The sequence below is a fragment of the Drosophila biarmipes genome, unplaced genomic scaffold (genome assembly GCF_025231255.1).
Source record: "Drosophila biarmipes strain raj3 unplaced genomic scaffold, RU_DBia_V1.1 ptg000017l, whole genome shotgun sequence".
NCBI lineage: Eukaryota > Metazoa > Arthropoda > Insecta > Diptera > Drosophilidae > Drosophila > Drosophila biarmipes.
Genome location: NW_026114535.1, coordinates 1,069,196 through 1,088,778, shown reverse-complemented (window position 1 = coordinate 1,088,778; position 19,583 = coordinate 1,069,196). Strand labels below are relative to the sequence as shown.

General features: G+C 31.9%; 2 protein-coding genes across 26 annotated transcripts in view; one reads left to right on the top strand and one right to left on the bottom strand.

Annotated features, from left to right (window-relative positions):
* Positions 1 to 19,583, bottom strand: part of LOC108026765 (glutamyl aminopeptidase) — a 502,322-nt gene that overhangs the window by 100,525 nt on the left and 382,214 nt on the right. For 22 of the 24 annotated variants that reach the window (XM_050890134.1, XM_050890129.1, XM_050890136.1 and 19 more), the window contains one exon: positions 15,413 to 15,727. The exons of the other annotated variants lie outside the window; for them this stretch is intronic. In XM_050890134.1, coding sequence (XP_050746091.1) covers positions 15,413 to 15,727 — 315 coding nt within the window. The remainder of the gene's footprint in view (positions 1 to 15,412; positions 15,728 to 19,583) is intronic. 24 annotated transcript variants of the gene reach the window in all.
* The window catches only part of LOC127012037 (uncharacterized), a 141,055-nt gene that overhangs the window by 16,175 nt on the left and 105,297 nt on the right, over positions 1 to 19,583 (top strand). The gene's annotated exons all lie outside the window — the stretch shown is intronic.

The following is a 19,583-nucleotide window of genomic DNA, read 5'->3' as shown; positions in this document are numbered from 1 at the left end:
TTTAATTGAAACAAGTGCTCACAAAAGAAACTATCCACCAGATGGTCAAATAAAAGGAAATCCCTCTAAAAAAATATTCTTCAATTATTAAACCATTAATATCGTCGTCTTCAGTAAATGAAGAATATACTGGTTCTGGGTATATGAGACTACAAAAATTACCACAAAATGATGTATATTGGGATAATGTTAATGAACTTGTTGAAAGATTGTAACTGCTAATGGCATCAAGAGCTCCTGGTAATAATAACCATACTAATAAAATTCTTTCAATAATAGAAGAATTGCGTGAAGCAAAAATAATATGTTATAAAATGGAGAACATTTTCTCATTTTGTTTAATAGTAAAATGTCTATTGACAAGTTTGGTCACTTTTCAAATGATAGAGATTTTTCCTCACTTTTCATAAGGGAAGTTGAGAGTCTTACAGGTTCAAATCTAGACACTGATGGTCACATAAATGTTTAGAAAAAAAGAATAAAAAAGTCTTCAAAACCAATAAATAGAAATGATTTGGATATTAAATTTTGTGTAGATGAGAAAATTAACGAAGCGAAATCACAACAAATGGAAACTATAACTAAATCATTTAAACTACGAAGTAAAAGAGTATCAGAGTTGGAAAGTAAAGTAATAAAAATGGTAACTCAAATGGAGTATATACATAATACATTATAAGAGCTTCTTGATAAATTTTAAAAAACCCGCACCAATCATTCCTTCTGATCAGATACAGATAGATGGAACAATACTTTTAAGTAGTCCATTTTCACGTCGTAAAAACGAAGAAGAGGTCTTAACAATTAATTTCGATCATACATAAATATACCGTTATTTCATTTTTTATTTTATAATTAAAATGTCAGTTGATAAGTTTGGTTGTTTTTTAAATGATATAAATGATAAAAGATTTAGAAAAATTCCAAAGTATTCTCAATGATTATGATGGACATTTAACTATTCAGAGGAAACGATTTAAAATTTCCCTACCCCCCATTCAACATTTTATGTTGATGATGAAATAAGTAAACTAGTACAGAATACATCTTATGAAATTTCTAAATAACCCAGAAACAAGAAATTTTTAGATTAAGACCTCGAATCAAATCGGGGTGGAGCAATAAAATCAAAAAATGCAGAAAAAGTTACAAGAGCATAGGAAAAGAAGAATTTAGAAACAGATAAGGGAAATAAATTCTATAATAAACAATTTAGAGAATTGATGAAACGTTACGAAATTTATCATTACTCAACATTTAGTACTCTTAAAGCATCTATTGTGAAACGTTTTAATAGAACACTAAAAGAAAAGGAAGGAATGATAACAACCTCGTTTCAGAATTAAATAAAGCTTAAAATGTATTCATTTTTAATATTATTAATGTATTTATTTTATCAAATAAAAGAAAAATTTCATTAAACTCAAAACACTTTGTTATAAATATTTAGATTTTACTACTTTTTTCCCCAGTAGCACATGAGTACCAGAGAAAACTACAACAATGAGGCGAAATCTTTTAGAACAGTTGACGAAAAGTAGGAATTCATTAAAAAGAAAATTTGATGAATTAAAGCAAATAAAAAATGAGAACGTATCAAATTTGGAGGAAACTTTTAAACCTATTACAGACCCTTTACATGAACTACTAATTGAAAATAAAAAATTAAATAAGAAAAAAAAGTATATTAATGATACACACAATGTTAAGACTGAGTTCAAGAAAGAGAAAATAAGAGAACCTAAATTTAAAAAATGGGTACAGAAGAGAGTAATTGAAAGTGATAGTGATGCTTATGTTGATGCTTACTCAGAACACTCTGATATAAATGAATCTGACATTTCTCATCAATCTCTTATAGATGAATCTGATGTTTCACAACACTCTCATATAGATGATTTAAACGAATATATATATGAAGAAACCGGGGTGAAGTATAATATCAACATTAATCAGTTGAAACAAGAAAAGATTTTATATAATAGTTATGGACCAAGAGAAAATAATATTTTATTTTTTTTTCCGGGTAATAGTACATTAAAATTAAAAAAAAAATGTAATTGAATTAGGAAGTGGAAATTTATACTCTTTAATTTTTCATTTCATAAGGTTTATACTAAGAACGATTTACAATCATATAGAAACATTTTAATTGAAACAAGTGCTCACAAAAGAAACTATCAACCAGATGGTCAAATAAAAGGAAATCCCTCTAAAAAATATTCTTTAATTATTAAACCATTAATATCGTCGTCTTCAGTAAATGAAGAATATACTGGTTCTGGGTATATGAGACTACAAAAATTACCACAAAATGATGTTTATTGGGATAATGTTAATGAACTTTTTGAAAGATTGTAACTGTTTATGGCATCAAGAGCTGCTGGTAATAATAACCATACTAATAAAATTCTTTCAATATTAGAAGAATTGCGTGAAGCAAAAGTAATATACTAATAAAATGGAAAACATTTTCTCATTTTGTTTAATAGTAAAATGTCTATTGACAAGTTTGGTCACTTTTCAAATAATAGAGATTTTTCCTCACTTTTCATTAGGGAAGTTGAGAGTCTAACAGGTTAAAATCTAGAAACTGATGGTCACATAAATGTTTAGAAAAAAAGAATAAAAAAGTCTTCAAAACCAATAAATAGAAATGATTTGGATATTAAATTTTGTGTGGATGAGAAAATTAACGAAGCGAAATCACAACAAATGGGAACTATAACTAAATCATTTCAACTACGAAATAAAAGAGTATCAGAGTTGGAAAGTAAAGATGGAACAGATGGAACAATACTTTTAAGTAGTCCATTTTCACGTCGTAAAAACGAAGAAGAGGTCTTACCAATTAATTTCGATACGAAATATACCGTTATTTCATTATTTATTTTATAAATAAAATGTTAGTTGATAAGTTTGGTTGTTCTTTAAATGATATAAATGATGAAAGAAAAAATTCCAAAGTATTCTCAATGATTATAATGGACATTTAAATATTCAGAGGAAACGATTTAAAAATTCCCTATCCCCATTCATGAAAATGATATTGCAACCACATTTTATGTTGATGATGAAATAAGTAAACTGGTACAGAATACTAAAATAACTAATGCGGCGTGAGTTCAGTTTTAATGGAAAATACACATTGCTTCAAATATACAAAGAATTGGTTAATAATTATACCAAATGGAAGTATAGAACAATTAAAATAAAGCCCATTGATGTTAATGTTAAAATTGAAAAACAGATTTTGATGAGATCATACAATCATGTAAACTTATTCACAAATGGAGAGTTTAAAGAAAGGGATCATGTGCGAATACTTAAATATAAGCATGTCTTTGAAAGAGGTTGTCCTCCAAACTGGACTACGGAAATTTTTCGAAATCAGAAAGTACAAAATACATACTTGAAGACTTGAAGGTGATCCAATTCAAGGGAACTTCTAAAAACAAGAAATTAAAAAAAAAAACAAAATTTCCTAATACTTATCTTGTTTAAAAGATTCTGAAACAAAAAGGTGATTATGTGCTTTTGCGTTGGCTAGGCTTTTCAAAATCAGAAGATAGTTGGATTCACAAAAAAGAAATTCTATAAAAAACAAGCGAGGGCATAGAAAAATTAAAATGTACGCATTGACGTCAATGTGTCATATCAAATTATGTTTCTTCACACGCCCAATTTCTATTTATAAAGTGTGAACAAACATGTAAAGATAAGAATTCGAATGGAATTGATTATGTGTTTGTGTGTTGAGTAGATTAAGAGAGCGTATGGAACTTGAACTCTAAAGATTCTAAAACAAAAAGATGATTGTATAGTTACGCACTGTGTAGACTTTTTTAAAATTAGCAGATAGTTGGATTCACAAAAACAACAACTTGAAGCATAGAATAATTAAAATGTACGCATTGACGTCAATGCGTGAAATAGACTCATGTATATATTTATATATACGTATACAAATCTGGAGGTTTTAAAGGGAAAGTATTTCGTCTATTCGTTCACGCATGTCAATTTCGGATCGTTTATTCGCGTGCATTCGTTCATTTATTAAAAAAAAAAAAATTGTCATTATTGATACAATTTTTTTTATTTTCCCTAATAAATCCTCTTGTGAAAATGTTACCGGTGCCCAGTGAAATGACGATTATTGAAAACCCATCTAATTCGAATAACTCAATTGGACTATTCATCAATATGCCGAAATTAAAAAAAAAATAATAAAAATTGATTTGAAAGTCAAGATATTGAAAGGTAGCCATATTTTTATGGATCTTATTAACAAAACTTGTGATGATAATGAAAAAATTTAAAAAGTGAAGTGAAAGTACTAATAATGGTATTAATGAAAACTCCTCAACTGCAAGCACAGTTAAAGAAAAAATAAAAACAAAAACTACACCTACAACATCAACATCAATATCAAACCCACCTACTTTGATAAGTAGTCTGGAGGAGGAAGAATAATCAAGTACCCCAACATCTACAACAACAACTACCTCTGCAACAACAACTACATCTGCAACTACAGCTACATCTGCAACTACAGCAACATCAGCAACAACAACAACAATATCTTCAATAACAACAGCAAGCCCACCCAATCCTTTTGATATTATTACTAAAGATACAAATGTTGAGAAAATAGAAAATAAAAGCATAGGATCTGAAAAATCGCAAAAAATTGTTATAGATATTAATGATAGTGAGGCAGAATTTCGAAACGTAAGTCAAGCACCTAAAATAAGTTATACATCTCAATGATAGTGATACCGAAATCGAATGTGTAGGACGAGTTCCAAAAAAAGAAAAACAAGTCAAAAGTTAAAAAGCATAGAAAACATGCATAACTCTCAAAAGAATTTACAAAGAGAGGAATAATAGAGAATTTTAAAAACCAATTAATTGAGAATGAAAGGAAAATAGGGGGACACCTGGTTTTGGAAGAAGGGGGTTAAATAGATTCTTCACCGTAACATATAAAAGTGCTAGGGTAGATGTTAAATATCACTACAATAATATATATAGTAGATCGCATGTTAAACGTAGTGAGAATAAATCTAAACGTAGGAATACAAAATATTTAACTAATCGCCACCACCAACGAAAATCTAAACGAAATATTAATATCCCCCAGCAACATTAAGAATAAATTGCTTTAAATTTGCTAAATAATATACACATAAACAAAATAATATTTATATATGCTAATAATATTTTTTTTTTCTGAATTTCAAAACCTTAACAAAAAAGAGGTTAAAGACGACATTCTGGTTTTGTATGATGATGTAATGACGAAGATAAAATCTATATATTAGAAGGTGGTATAAATAGTTATGTGCAAACTATACCACTAAATATAGAAGAATGTAAGAAAATTGAGTGTAATTCTAAAACAACATTTTAATTGTTCTTTAAACTAAAAATTGTATAAAATTGTTATGGGAAATTTTAACATCAACCTCTAATAAGCACTGTTTGTTCTTTAAAATAACAATTTTATAATGATGTTTTGATTTGTAATATTTGGTTTATATATTACCTTAAATTAACCTTTAAGCGATGTTTGCTGTTAATGTTCCACAGGGCTGTAAAATGAACATCATACCACACAATCTCATTTACTTACCACATAACTGATCAGAACGGTGAACTTATATTTTTACGTGGTGAAAACTATAGAATTCGTTTACATTTAAAACTAATACAATGATTATATATAATAAAAGAGTTACTACTTACCATCATCAGCACACTTTAAAACATAAAGTTATAGGAAGAGGATCGAAACTAAAAAGACAAACACTTACATTGAAACACAAGTTAATTCTTAAATCACTGGGCTTCAAAGTACGAGTTTAACTAAAATTGTGGGGTTGAATGAAATTTTTGCAGTACGAGAAAAACCTTTCTCTGATGATAGTATATCGAAGAAAGAATAGTTATTCACCGTATCAACAATTATTTAAGACGAATGATCAGATAAGAATTAGAATTTAAAATCAAGATTTATATGTAATCCCTATGAGAATCTTCTAAATTTTCAAGGAGATATTACCCTAATTAAGGAAGGGGAGCGGTAGAAACTCAAAATGTTATTGGGAGGATGAGAAATACGCTATAAAATAAATGTTGTTGGGATAAATAGAACAAGGATTAGTGGTAATACTTCTACAATAAAAAACTTTGTTTCTTTAAATGAAATTGAAAGCAAGAGACTTTACAATTCCGGATAGAGTGGAGGATCCGATTTCAATTTAAGACCTAACTTTAACTTTTCAATACCCCTTAAAATCTACTTGAATTTGCTGAAGATTTCAAATAGTTGTATTAAAATTTTAAACATGAACTAGTACTATTGATATCAAAAAATTTAAATGATGAACGTGAGGAAGATATAGTTGAGAATGCACAAAGAGTCGAAAAATATCATCTCAATATGAGTAATATTACATGATAAATTCCTCATATAACACCCAGCGATTAAAAGAAATATTATTAAAGTGATATTATAAAAAGTGGATCCAATCTACCGATTGCATTCCGCATTTGCTTTAATTTCATTTAAATATAACCACCATCTGATTACAAGGAATTTAAGAAATCTGAAGGTTTACTTAAACTCTGAAACATATCCCTACGATGACTTGAATTTGGACTTTGAGAAAGAACGATTTGCTCACCTATATGAAATGTATTGCAAGTTTCAAACTAGCTACTATAATCGAAGTGAATCTCCTTTACTATCACCCGCAGAGTTTAAAACTAAAGTTCCTATTATCGTAATAGACTTATCATATCAAGATGAATTGGTTAAATCGGGACCTATTCATGTTAGGATTTCAATTGAACTTAGCAAGCCCGCTATCGAAAATGTTCAAGTATATTGCGTGCTGATACATGATCGTTTAGTTGAATATGATACGTTGAATGACCTAGTTCAGCGGATTGTTTAACAATCAATCAATCATGAGTGAAGACATTGTTGCATTTGATGTACAAGGATTTCAAGGAAATAATAATAAATTTATTCTAAAAGAAATTGGAGTCGTATTCAAAAACGAAACAATCTTGAACTCTTATTTTCTCATACACTCTCTACATAATTTTATTGAATTGAATAAAAAATGTAGAAAAACAGCTACTTGGTTAACAAAAAAACATCATAAAATTTATTGGAACGATGGAGTATACTTTTTCAATGAAACACAAATTTATTTAAGAAAAACAATTAGAAAAAAGGAAATAATCTGTAAGGGATATCAAAAAAGGTTATTCCTACAAAATTTTTTAAAAATTGATGATGTAATTAACATTTATGAAATAAGATGTCCCTCTCTAAAATTAATGGATAGAAACCACTTCCCATATTGTTAATTACATGCTCGAGATGGTGTCTGCTCACTCAACAATGCTCATAAAACCTTAAACTTTTACACAAAGGAAAACAACAACAACTTTTCACCATTCATTCTTTCATTCACAATTTGAGAGTCCAGAAAAGAAGTTTACAAAATGTCGGATTCTAATAACAATCTTATTAGAATTATTCTTCCTTGATAAATAAAATGAATTTATTTATTAATTCATTTGGAAATATGATTTCAAAAGAGTACTAGAAATTACTGCTGGAGTCAGGGGACATGTTCATGAGTATTGACGTAAATGAGTTTATAACAACAACATTTGGAAAACATTTAAATTTATGTAAATTTTCTAATGCTAATATAGAAACGTGTGCTTGTTTTCATTTTGTAATTCAACAATAAAAAGTTAGAAAATTAATTTCATCGTATATTGAAATTCTAAAATAAAGAGATTACCGTCCCCTTAACTTAATACAAGTTAGAAGAAACGTACTTTAGATATTCAAGCTCACCTTTTCATCTAATGCTCGCTGAAGAGGGGGAAGTTCTCGAAATCACGCTTATTTCACACCACAAAAGTATGCGGTCTAATATCCCTCAAACTAACACCTTTTGACCACAAGACCACTGAAGACAGTTTACACTAACAAATATCATCTACAACCCTTATTGAATCAACAAAACGGACACGCATAATAAAACAACTTCCCCCCTCCTACTCCTCCTCCTCCTCCTACTACTACTCAACCTAAATATCGTTTTACAAATTCGTACACATCACAAAACACCCCTCTCTCACACTCCTACACACCATTTTCGGATAAAGATCACTCTAAGCAACCACAAATTCGACGCATGACAAAACACCTTTCTCACACACTCCTACGCACCCTATTCGGCTAAAGATCACTCTAAACAACCACACATTTTTACGCATGAGAAAACACCCCTCAAACACACACCTTTGGGGTGAGAAAAAAACAAGACGAGACAAGACATGACAAAACACCTTACCCACTTTCACCATTTCTTTGGGGCGTTCCTCACACCTCAAACCCTTTCTAACTTAATTAATTTAATTTAAACAAACAAAAGAAAAATTGAGCCCTATTCTAATCTCCTCTTTGTGCATTCATAAGTCTTTGAAACGAAATATTAATAAATTATTTAATTGTTTAAAAGAGACTAAACTTCGGCAAGCCTAAGTTTGTATACCCTTGCAGTTATAAGAAATAATCAACTTTAGTAAATAACTTTTTCATATTATTTTCCCACTAATTTCCCGATTGTTCCTATGCCAGCTATATGATATAGTCGTCCGATTTTGATATTTTTTTTAAACTTTAACTGTAGATATTTTGCGTCCTTTTGTTATAAACATTGTTCTATTGCCATAAAGTGGGGTGCCAGTTAATAAAACGTTTTTAAAGTGTTCAATTGTAAGATTTCATGAACTCACTTCCTTTGCTTTATTGTGTGAAGATTCAACTTGACCTATTCTATAAGAATAAACCTTTGAGCATAGACTTACAAATTCTGTCATGACCTTACCGTTAAGCTCATCTTTAAAAAAACTTAAGCTTTTTTTATTAACTCTTTTAAAATTATAGAGTTATCTTTTCGTCTGAATAGACCGATGTATCAAATTTGGCTTCAAGATCATTACGATTAAAAATCGTCAGTTTTTATTGTATAGATAAATGATTCAGTATCCATATAATTTAGTAGTAACTTTTCCTTAAACTTTGGCTTCATATATTGATAATGAAAATCATACATTTTCCATTTCGATAAGTCTAATACTGCAAATCATAAATACATGGGCTTATTAAATAGAACGGACAGTCATTCGACCCTGCGCTCAGGGTATTTCATCGTTTTTCCGTAAACAGAATTATTCATCAACTTAAAAAAATCTTTTTCAAATTTATTTTTTGTATTTTGCCTATGGAAAGTATTTAGATGAATATTATTTTTCAACCAATGCTTTTGTAAGAATTGGACTCCTACATGGATTTTTTCAGTACTAAACCATTTTGTATATGTCGGGGGCAAGGGTATATTTTCCATCTTGATGCTTTTATTGATATTCGCAGCTGCACAGCGAGTTACGTTTGGTTCGAATACTCAAGCTCAACTAACTCTTGCATACGCGCTCACGTCATAAACTCACTCAAGACGAGCGTATACAGCCATCTCTGTCTTACTCAAGACTCTTGGTATCTTACCATCGAACCTCACTCAGCAGCAGAGCGTCTCTGCCTCTGCTGCCGTGCATTCGCTCAATATCAACGAGTAAAGCAGAAGCAGGGAATTCCCCGAATTCCCAAATTACCAGAATGCTACATTTATTGGGAATCACACTACGACACGGCCTTCCTGACCTATCACACGTCCTCGTGTGTTTAGCTTTCAATACCACGAGACTCAATTTCACTTTAAACTTTTCTTTATTTTTAAACAGATATTTTTATTTCATGTATTGGACAAAAGCTTTCAAAATAAAAATCACTTATATAAATATCAAATATTCTGTATTCATTACATTTCTTCAATTAAACATAATCTTATTAATTCATTTAGTTATTCTTTAATAACATTATTCTCTTTTGTAAAATAAAACATTTGTGCATTCCTGTAACACATCTTACAATATAACATTTGTGTAGTTCCTTTAACACATTACTATAACTTTAGTGTAGTTCCTTTAACACTTTCTTTTCTTTCTTTTTCGCATCTACCATCGTGCCGTCTCTATCTTCGCGTATTAGCTCATTATTCGGCAAAGCTCTTAAGAATTCATGAGAATATTTGTAAGTTCGCTTACTTGTTAAGGACTTTAACAGATATCTATCTCCATCTAGTATTTTGACAATCTCAAACGGCCCTTTAAATTTAGGGTCAAGCTTAGTTTGATGACGCTCCTCATTCTTAATCAATACGTGATCGCCTAAACTATGTTTAATAATTTTCGCCTTATTACTATCAAACCTGCGCTTATCATATCGTGCGCCGTCTTCCATATTTTGTTTGGCTTGTTTTCTTAGATCTTCTCTGTCTATTTTGTCATCAACTTGTTCATCTATTGGTAGTAAGCCAAAAGGTCTAGCTTCCTTACCAATTAACAATTCTAATGGGCTAAACTTAGTTACTCTATTCGCCGTACAATTCATTGCCAATTGCACCTCGGCCAACGCATCCTGCCACGATCTCTGACCGGTTTCCACAGCCGTCAACATACTTTTGAGTGTACTCATTACTCGCTCGACCTGACCATTGGCCCTACTCGCACCGGTGGCAATTAAATGCAAATTAATTTTTTGAGAGGAACAAAACTCACGAAAATCTGAACTTGCAAAACAACGTCCTTGATCCGCTATAATTCGGGTAGGCAAGCCAAATAAGGAAATAACTGATCTTACGGCCTTAACACAACTTTCCGTATCTATTTTCAAAGTGTGGTAAAAATAAACAAATTTTGTAAATGCGTCTATTAAGACAATAACGTATTCTTTTAAGTCATTTTTACCACTCAATTTTCCTGTTATGTCAATATGTACCGTGTGCCACGGTATATCTATTTTGGGAATAGAATGTAACTCTGCCTGCACTTTACCTACGGGTGGCTTCGATAGTTTACAAGTGATACAGTTTTCTACGAACCGACGCACATATTTTGACATGTTTTCAAACCAGTAATAGCTATAAACCTTATTTAATGTCTTTTCCCATCCCAAATGCATTATTGATTCGTGGACATGATTGATAATTGCCCATCTAAATGACCTTGGAATTACCGGTAGACATTTAGTTTTACCATTTCGCTGTATTTTCCTGTGCAAAATACATTTTCGTAATTCATAGGTTTTATCTAAATTATCTGGTAATTCATTATTTCTTAATTTAGTTGATATATCTAAAATCTCACTATCACGCTGTTTCTCCGAAATTAACCAGTTGTCGGTTACCTCAGTCAAATTTATTCGTTTCTCAGGTATTTTATTTTGAACATTATTTTTCTCAGGCACTGGATTCCGAGATAGACAATCTACGTGCGCCATTCGTTCACCCTTTCTGTACTCTAAGTCAAAGTCAAACGATTGCAAAAATGCCCACCACCTATGTACCCTCGGCGTTAAGTCAAGTTTTGTGCGACTAGCCTTCAAAGAATTGCAGTCTGTATATACGACAAATTTACGTCCCTGCAAGTAATGGCGGAAATGTCGGATACCATTAACTACCGCTAGCGTCTCTAATTCATAAGAATGATATTTTGACTCGGCAGGAGACGTGCATTTACTAAAATACTCAATGACATGGGGTTTGTTATCAATTTTGTGCAATAATATAGCTCCATAGCCAATTGAACTGGCGTCAGTGTGCAACTCAATTGCGTATTGCGGGTCGAATATGATCAAAACGGGTGCCTGTGTCAACACAGATATGATTTTAGCTCGTATTTGCTCGTGGTCTTGTTGCCAAGTGAAAGTTGCAATTTTCTTTGACGTTAGGTGACACAAAGGCTTAAGCGTCTCCGAAAATTTTGGAACGAACTGTCTGAAATATGAAGCCAATCCAATAAATTGTCTTAACTGCGACACAGATTGTGGAGGCGGTAAATCAATCAATGCTTTTATCTTACGTGCGTTTGGCCTAATTTCCCCGTTGCTTATTTCAAACCCCAGATACTCTATATGAGTTTTAAGGAAGGAGCACTTAGTTACATTAAACGAAAATCCGGCATTACTTAATGTTTCGAGTACAGTATGCAACCGTTCCAACGCCTCTTCTTTGGTTTCGGCTATAACCAACACATCATCAATATAAACGATAGCATATGTGTGTGCTAGAGTTCCTAATGCTCTTATTATGGCCCTCTGGAACACAGAAGGTGCATTTTTCAAGCCAAAAGGCATGGTCAAAAACTCGTACTGCCCTTCTGGCGTTACAAACGCGGTTCGCTCTATTGAATTTTAATGTACTGGAATTTGGTAGAAACCACTGGCCATATCTAAGCACGAGAAATATTTAGCACCGCGAAGCCTGGCAATCTGGTCTGCGATAAGAGGCAACGGATACCTATCAGCAACGGTATTTTCATTTAATATCCTATAGTCCACACAAAGACGATCAGTGCCGTTTTTCTTCTTTACCAACATCATAGGGCTGGCGAAAGGTGAGCAACTTGGACGAATAATTTTTGCTTTCAATAATTCATCAATTTTACAGCGCACGTGGTTTTTTTCTTCCTCGCTTAGCCTGTAAGGACGTCGTTGCACTGTCCAAGGGGTTAAATTGCATTTCGCATAAGGGACTTTGAGCGGACATGGTTTGACCACCGATTTTTTTTTCACATCACACTTGCAGGATTGACAAAACAGATTTTGGGTATTCATTTTTATACCCTTACAGAGGGTATAATGATTTCAGTCAGAAGTTTATTCTTGATAAGCGTCACTAGACGAGTCGATCTAGCCATGTCCGTCTATCTGTCTGTCTGTCCGTTTCTACGCAAACTTGTCTCTCAGTTTTGAAGATATCGGGCTGAAAGTTTCCCAAAAGTCTTCTCTCTATTGCAGGTAGTATATAAGTCGGAACCAGCCGGCTCGGACAACTAAATCGGGCAAAAAACTTTAAAAAAATTATATCTTCGGTGTTTTTTTTTAACATATAACCTTCTAAGCTTGGAAATAACATTTTTTAATTAGTTCTGAATTTCGAATTAAATTTTATCAAAACCGGACGACTTTATCATATAGCTGTCATAGGAACAATTGGAAAATTAGTGGAAAAAAAATATGAAAAAATTATTTACTAAAGTTGATTGTTTCTTATAACTGCAAGGGTATACAAACTTAGGCTTGCCTAAGTTAACTTCCTTTCTTGTTTGATTTTATTTAATTATTTTTTACGATCACTTTTTCACTTTAAGTTGTTCTTGATGCAGCAGACTAACCCACTTTAATACTTTTTTTAGAAGACTAACTATTGTCCTCGGTCATTTATAGTGTTTGAAGTGGGCGTGTACGATAATATTGAAAATCAGAAATGCATATTTAGAGTTTTGTAAATTTAAGAACAATATAGATAGTTCTAGCAGGGCTCGTAGACTATTCACTGTTTAGAAGAGATAAGAAGTATTGATTTTGAAAAATATTTGATACAAGTGTAACCAATTGGACACCCTCAAATCGATAAAGGAGACAGAGAAACATAGAACAAAGAAGAAGGTTCGACAAAGAATTTGTGGACAAAAAAATGTAGAACAAAAGAGTAGCTTGGTTAGAAGAGAGCGAGCATACTTAGCTTAAAGGTGGGAAAGGAAAGATCATTGTTTATACACACCGTCATACTCAGGTAGCCAATAGGGGACAGTTTGGAAAAAAAAAAACATTTCGACTTGGGAAAATCAAAGATATTCATGTGTACAGCTTGAGGTAAAAGAAGAATAGGGAAACCTATATAAAAAAATACCGAGAGAGGCAATACATGTGTATGCTATCGAATTTCAGATTACAAAAATGAGGCACTCAATATTATGAAAATATATATTATAATGTTCGCAATACCAAAATAATTGAATAAATGTATTGCGGTCAGGTAATAGACAAGGGCCCATGTTCGGGTCTCTGACTTTGGCTGATATCTTTATGACCCTTTGTGGAAAGAAGAGAATCTTTGACAATTTACCAGCAAAACGTTCTGGGGTGGAAACAAAAATATGGGTTTGAAAAAAAAATTTCCCACATCTGAGATTCATTAACTTGTGAGATTTTATAGGGTTTCTTTTGATTTCTAAACTTGTCTTGCAGTCATAGAAAACATTATTCCCAAACATGATCGGTCATGCTTCTCTGAAATAACAACCTTTGGATACATTGGGTGTGCATCCTTTCTCAAGTGCATAGCAACACCTGGGATGATGAGGTAAAAGGGTACGTGATAACGACCTTCGGATACTATAGGTGTGCGCCCTTTTTCAAGTGCACCTTTCTTACGTGACTATTAATTGCTTATAATGAGGAGGAGGATACATGATCAATATTGTCACGTGGAGATGTGGGGGCGACTGACTCTTTATCAAGACATTTTTATGACCTCGAAACCCACTTAAAAACAGTTCATTTATGGATTATGGTAATTGTTCCAGAACCCGCATATGCAAATGATAGGTGGCGGGGGACGGGGGCCATTAATATGCTAATTGTGCCAGAATCCGTGTTTCCTATCTACTTATATATCTTCTGGCTCTGAATTGAACGCGTATCTATTTCACCTGTCCGCCATACATTTTATATCCTTGATGCTTGCTGAAACTGACCAATTTATTATGCTTGGTGACTTTTAATTTTTTAATATTTCTTGGTGGGAGTGTAAGGACTCATTGACAATGATTCATAAACTGAAAAATGATTTAATTGGTGGTCTTGTTGAACTATCTTTGCAGCAAATTAACAGGACTCCTAATCATATTGGTCATCTTCTTGACTTAATTTTTGTTCTTGATAGTAGCGATGCTGAAGTTTGTTGTATTTTGCATGTATCTTTACCTTACGATTTTTATCATCCTACCCTCCAACTCTGAATTTGTGGTTTTAATAATAATAATATCTGCAAACATCCTACCCTTCAGGTCTGTTAAAATGGATTTTTAATAATCCTAGGACTGCAATAAATGAATAGCCTAGTTTGTGTTTAAGGAGGACTGGCTACGGAAAATAAGTGGAATCTTTATCTACAGTAAGCTGGTCCTATCTAGTTAACCTTCCAGTTGATAATGCAAATTGGGTACTTTTATGATTATTTAACCTTTACTGTCTATTTGATAAGCATAAAGAATTTGAACAGTTCGCATTTCTATTTTTCAATAATAATGTAGCATCTAATAATAAATATTTACTAACCATAGTGCATCAACGACAAAAAACAAATTGTCAGTTTTAAAACGAATGTTTGCGTTTTAAAAAGAAATATATAAAATTCATATCAAATTGTATAGTTATGTTCAGTTTTTCATTCAAAAAGTTGTGATTTCTTACTTTTGATGTACATAATCCCAATTGGTCGAAAGAAAGTCCAATAGTGATGTGTAACCAATGGATTGCATGGTAACCATATTAATGATTAATATTTTATCGCTGTCGGTGAATAATGAAATATTTTTTAGAATGGCCAGATCAAGTATATAATTAATTTTTTCACGCTGTCTGGGGCATCCTGCCAGCATTTTAAGTAAAAAGGTCCTTTCACTTTGAAGACGAAGTTTTGGAAACTGATTTATTCGTTCCAGTCCAAACATCCAATCATTCATAGAGCCCCACTTAAACACCGGACAGATGTACTCGAAGGGTACCCTAAAATGAAGAAATGTGTGAAAATGTAAGGAAAGAATTCTGAATGGTGGACTATTTTTCACTGAAAAAATTGAGTTTACGGTATATTTTTTGTGTAACCTGGATTTTATATTAAATATACTAAAATCAGCCTTTTTACACCATTGAAACTGATTTAACTTTTGAATTTTCTTAAAATTATGCTTTAAAGAAATTAAAGACAAACATTAACAAGAAATAACGCTATAGTCGAGCGCCAGGACTATCAGACACCCGTTAATCACCTTATGAGAGCAAAAGGGAAATGTAGATATATAAGCAGCAAGTTCCACCTACCCGCTATTACAATATTTTATAATGTGGGTAGCAGACAGATTAAAGCGTTTTAGGCGATTGTGGGCGTGCCAAATTTCTTTTTAGGTCGATCGAGAGTTATACGAGAATAAATTTCACTTAACATTTAACATGAAAACAATTGCCACCATAGTGGCAAACTTCATTGTCTAAAACGATTGAAATCGACAATACCAATACATTTTAGCTTAACTTGTTTTGTATCATAGAAACTTTACGCAAATTGGCGCGACACCCTGCTGAAACAAACTTGCGATGCTCAGGAAGCCCAGAAATCTGCAAGCCAAGTCCCATTTCTCTAGCTCTTATAGTTTTTGAGATCTCAGCTTACATACGAACAGACCGAAGGACAGACGGATATGGCTAGGTTGCCTAGGCTAGTGACCCTGATCAAGAACACATAGACTGTATGGGATCGGAAACGCTTCCTTCTACTTGTTATATACTTATCGCTAACTCTACGGTTACCGGGTATAATTACCTTTGCGATAAATGTAAATTTTTTTGTTTAAGCCGAAAAGCAACACGGAGATACTCATAACCCTTTAATTTTCTGGTGGGACATCTAATGGCTAACTCCTCCTATGTCCTATTTGCTCAGTCAATCAGGTTCTTTCTTTCTTAAAACCAGCCTTTTTAATTTACAGTTTATTTAAATAAATCTTTTTTTAAAACTTGGTTTGTATTTGTTTTTCACGCGAACAAAAATGCCCACGAACGCCAAATAATCGATCAAAACTGTGGGGCCTACAGTTTTTATGCAAAAAGAAAACATTTAACTGAAATGTATTAGACTCGTCAAGACCCGTTGACAAACCAAAAAAAAAAAAAAACAAGCTGTAGACGCTCACAAATGCCCAAAACAGTAAAATCTGTCTGTCATATGGGCCGTTCTTTTACAAGCCGAACACCTTTTTTAAGTTGACATTTTTTCCTGGCCTAAAACTTTTTTTTTTAATATACAATTCGGAAAATAAGTACACACTAGTGTCAGGATTTGGACGCAAAAAATTATTTTGTTAGTTCGAATTTGCATAAAATCCTCTGAAACCTCTACCTTTTAAATACATTTTTTGGACACAGCAAAGTTATTGAACTATTGACCCCACATAAAAATTTATTTTGAAGTATGCCCCCTTTGTCACCCAAAATCGGTTTTTTAATAGGTTGCAACCATTTTCTGTTTTCAAGATATCGAATTTAATGTAATAAGCCCTCTGATATTTTCAGCAGCAATCTCGCTCGCTCTTATTAGAACCTCATGGCATTTGCATTTCTGAGTTATTTAACCAATTGTTTATACTTTCTAAATAAACAAGGAAATATATTTAATTAACATTAGGAGAATTTTTATTTTATCAATTCTAAATTTTTAATGTAGGGTTATTTTATTTGTTTTTATAGGTCTTTTTCTAAATATTTGTACCACATTTATTATGCAATTATTTTAATTTTTTTTGTAATGATTAGTGCTTAGCTGAAGCTAATTTTTGGGTTTTTGGTATAAAGAATTGAAAGAATAAAGTTTCACATCGGTCATCGTTTTTATACCCTTACAGAGGTTATAATGATTTCAGTCAGAAAATTGATACGCAGTGGAGGAGACGTATCCGACCCCACAAAGAATATATAGTCTGGATCAGCTTCATAGACCAGACGAGCCATGTCCTTCAGTCCGTCTGTCCATTCGTTTCTACGCAAACTAGTCTCTCAGTTTTAAAGCTATCGGGCTAAAACTTTCCCCAAAGACTTATTTCTATTGCATGTGATATACAGGTCAAAACCAGCTGTATCGGAGAACTACATCATATAGATCCCATACGAACTATCGAGGAAAAATTGTAAAAAAATTATATCCTTGGTGTCTTTAGTAACACCTTGTGAAATTTTTAAGGATTGTTGCTGACTTCAGTAATATAAAAAACAAATTATTTCATTCTTTTTGACATCTATATGTTAGAGTAGTCTTCGTCTTAGTTTTTATTAAAATTAATTCGAAATTCTTAAAACTATGAAAAATTATATTATAAGATAATATGTCATAAGGCCCAAAAGCTATAATTTGTTTCATATTATTTTCCCACCAACTTTTCGATCGGTCCTATGACAGCTATATGACAAACGAGTATACGTCCGATTTTGATTTGCATAAAAACGGACAGACAGACGGACGGACAGACGGATCTGAATTTTGGATTTCATTTTATCAAAATCAGTCGAATGTAACATACAGCTGTCAAAGAAACGGTCAGAGAAATAATGGAATAGTTTTCTGACAAATAGAACCATTCAAGGAATTATCAAGTATTTTATGTAAGTAGTAATGACTCAATTTAGTTAAATTTTTCAATGAATTTACAACTCTTAAAACACTTTATTTAAAAACCTAATGATATTAAAATATGTTCATTTATATATTCCAGAATGCATGCAAATGCAAACCCGAGTAGAAAGTTAATGTTGAACTTGGGTTATTTCCAGTTTATTATTCTGAGGGTGTCGCATTTTTGAATTGCAGAAAATTGTACCATTGCAGAAAAATTGCACCATCTTCTGATTTCCTCTTCGTGAAGTCATTAGTCTTCAAAGGAAAATATTAAGTAAAAAATCAAGGCCCAGCTAAAACCATATTGATTATTTTTGTGACATCTGTTGAATACAGCTTTTTTCGTTCATAGGAAACGAGATAGTGGTATAAAAAATACATTTCAATTTTATTAAAGAGCATACACTGAAAGAAACAGAGTTCTTGAGTTTTTGAGACTATTTCCATGGTATGAGCATACGCTCATAGAATTTACATTATAAATTAGCATCATTATCATGATCCTTATTTTGCTGTGAATGTTTTTCATTTCAGTTTCTTTAGATTTATCTTAAAGATGTATATACTTTGCAATCACTTCAAAGTTTTCTTTTACTGAAATAACTTTAACTTCAAGGGGTTAACTGCATTCTGCTAATGCAAAATTAATTTTGGTTATTCCTTTTAGTTTTTCACTTTTACTTGAATTGTGTTTGATATAGCAGTCTACCCCACTTCAATATTATATTTGAAAGACTGACTTTTGTCATCGAATTTTTAAATGTTTAAAGTGGGCTTATACGATAAAATTGAGGATGAGAGGTGCACATTTAAGATTTTGTAAATTTCAAAAAGTATAGATAATTCTACAAGGTTGGAAGATATGAGGAAATTTATTTTTTTAAATATTTCTTACAAGTGAAACAAACAGAACACAATCAGCGCAATCTTCCCTCTTATTATACAATTTAATTTTATTTTCTAGGCTTAAAATTTTCGTGAGTCGACGATAAATATTTTGAGTTCTGATTTTCTTAAAACTTCTCCCAATTTTAGTACATTTATTATGCAATTATTTTAACACAAGTTGATTTTTCTTGTAATGAGTAGTGCTTATCTGAAAGAATAAAGTTCCTTTAAAAGTCATCGTTTTTTAGAATCTTTTTTACAACTTTTTTACTTCAACAGCATATTCCGCGTTGGTTGAAAATTTGACTG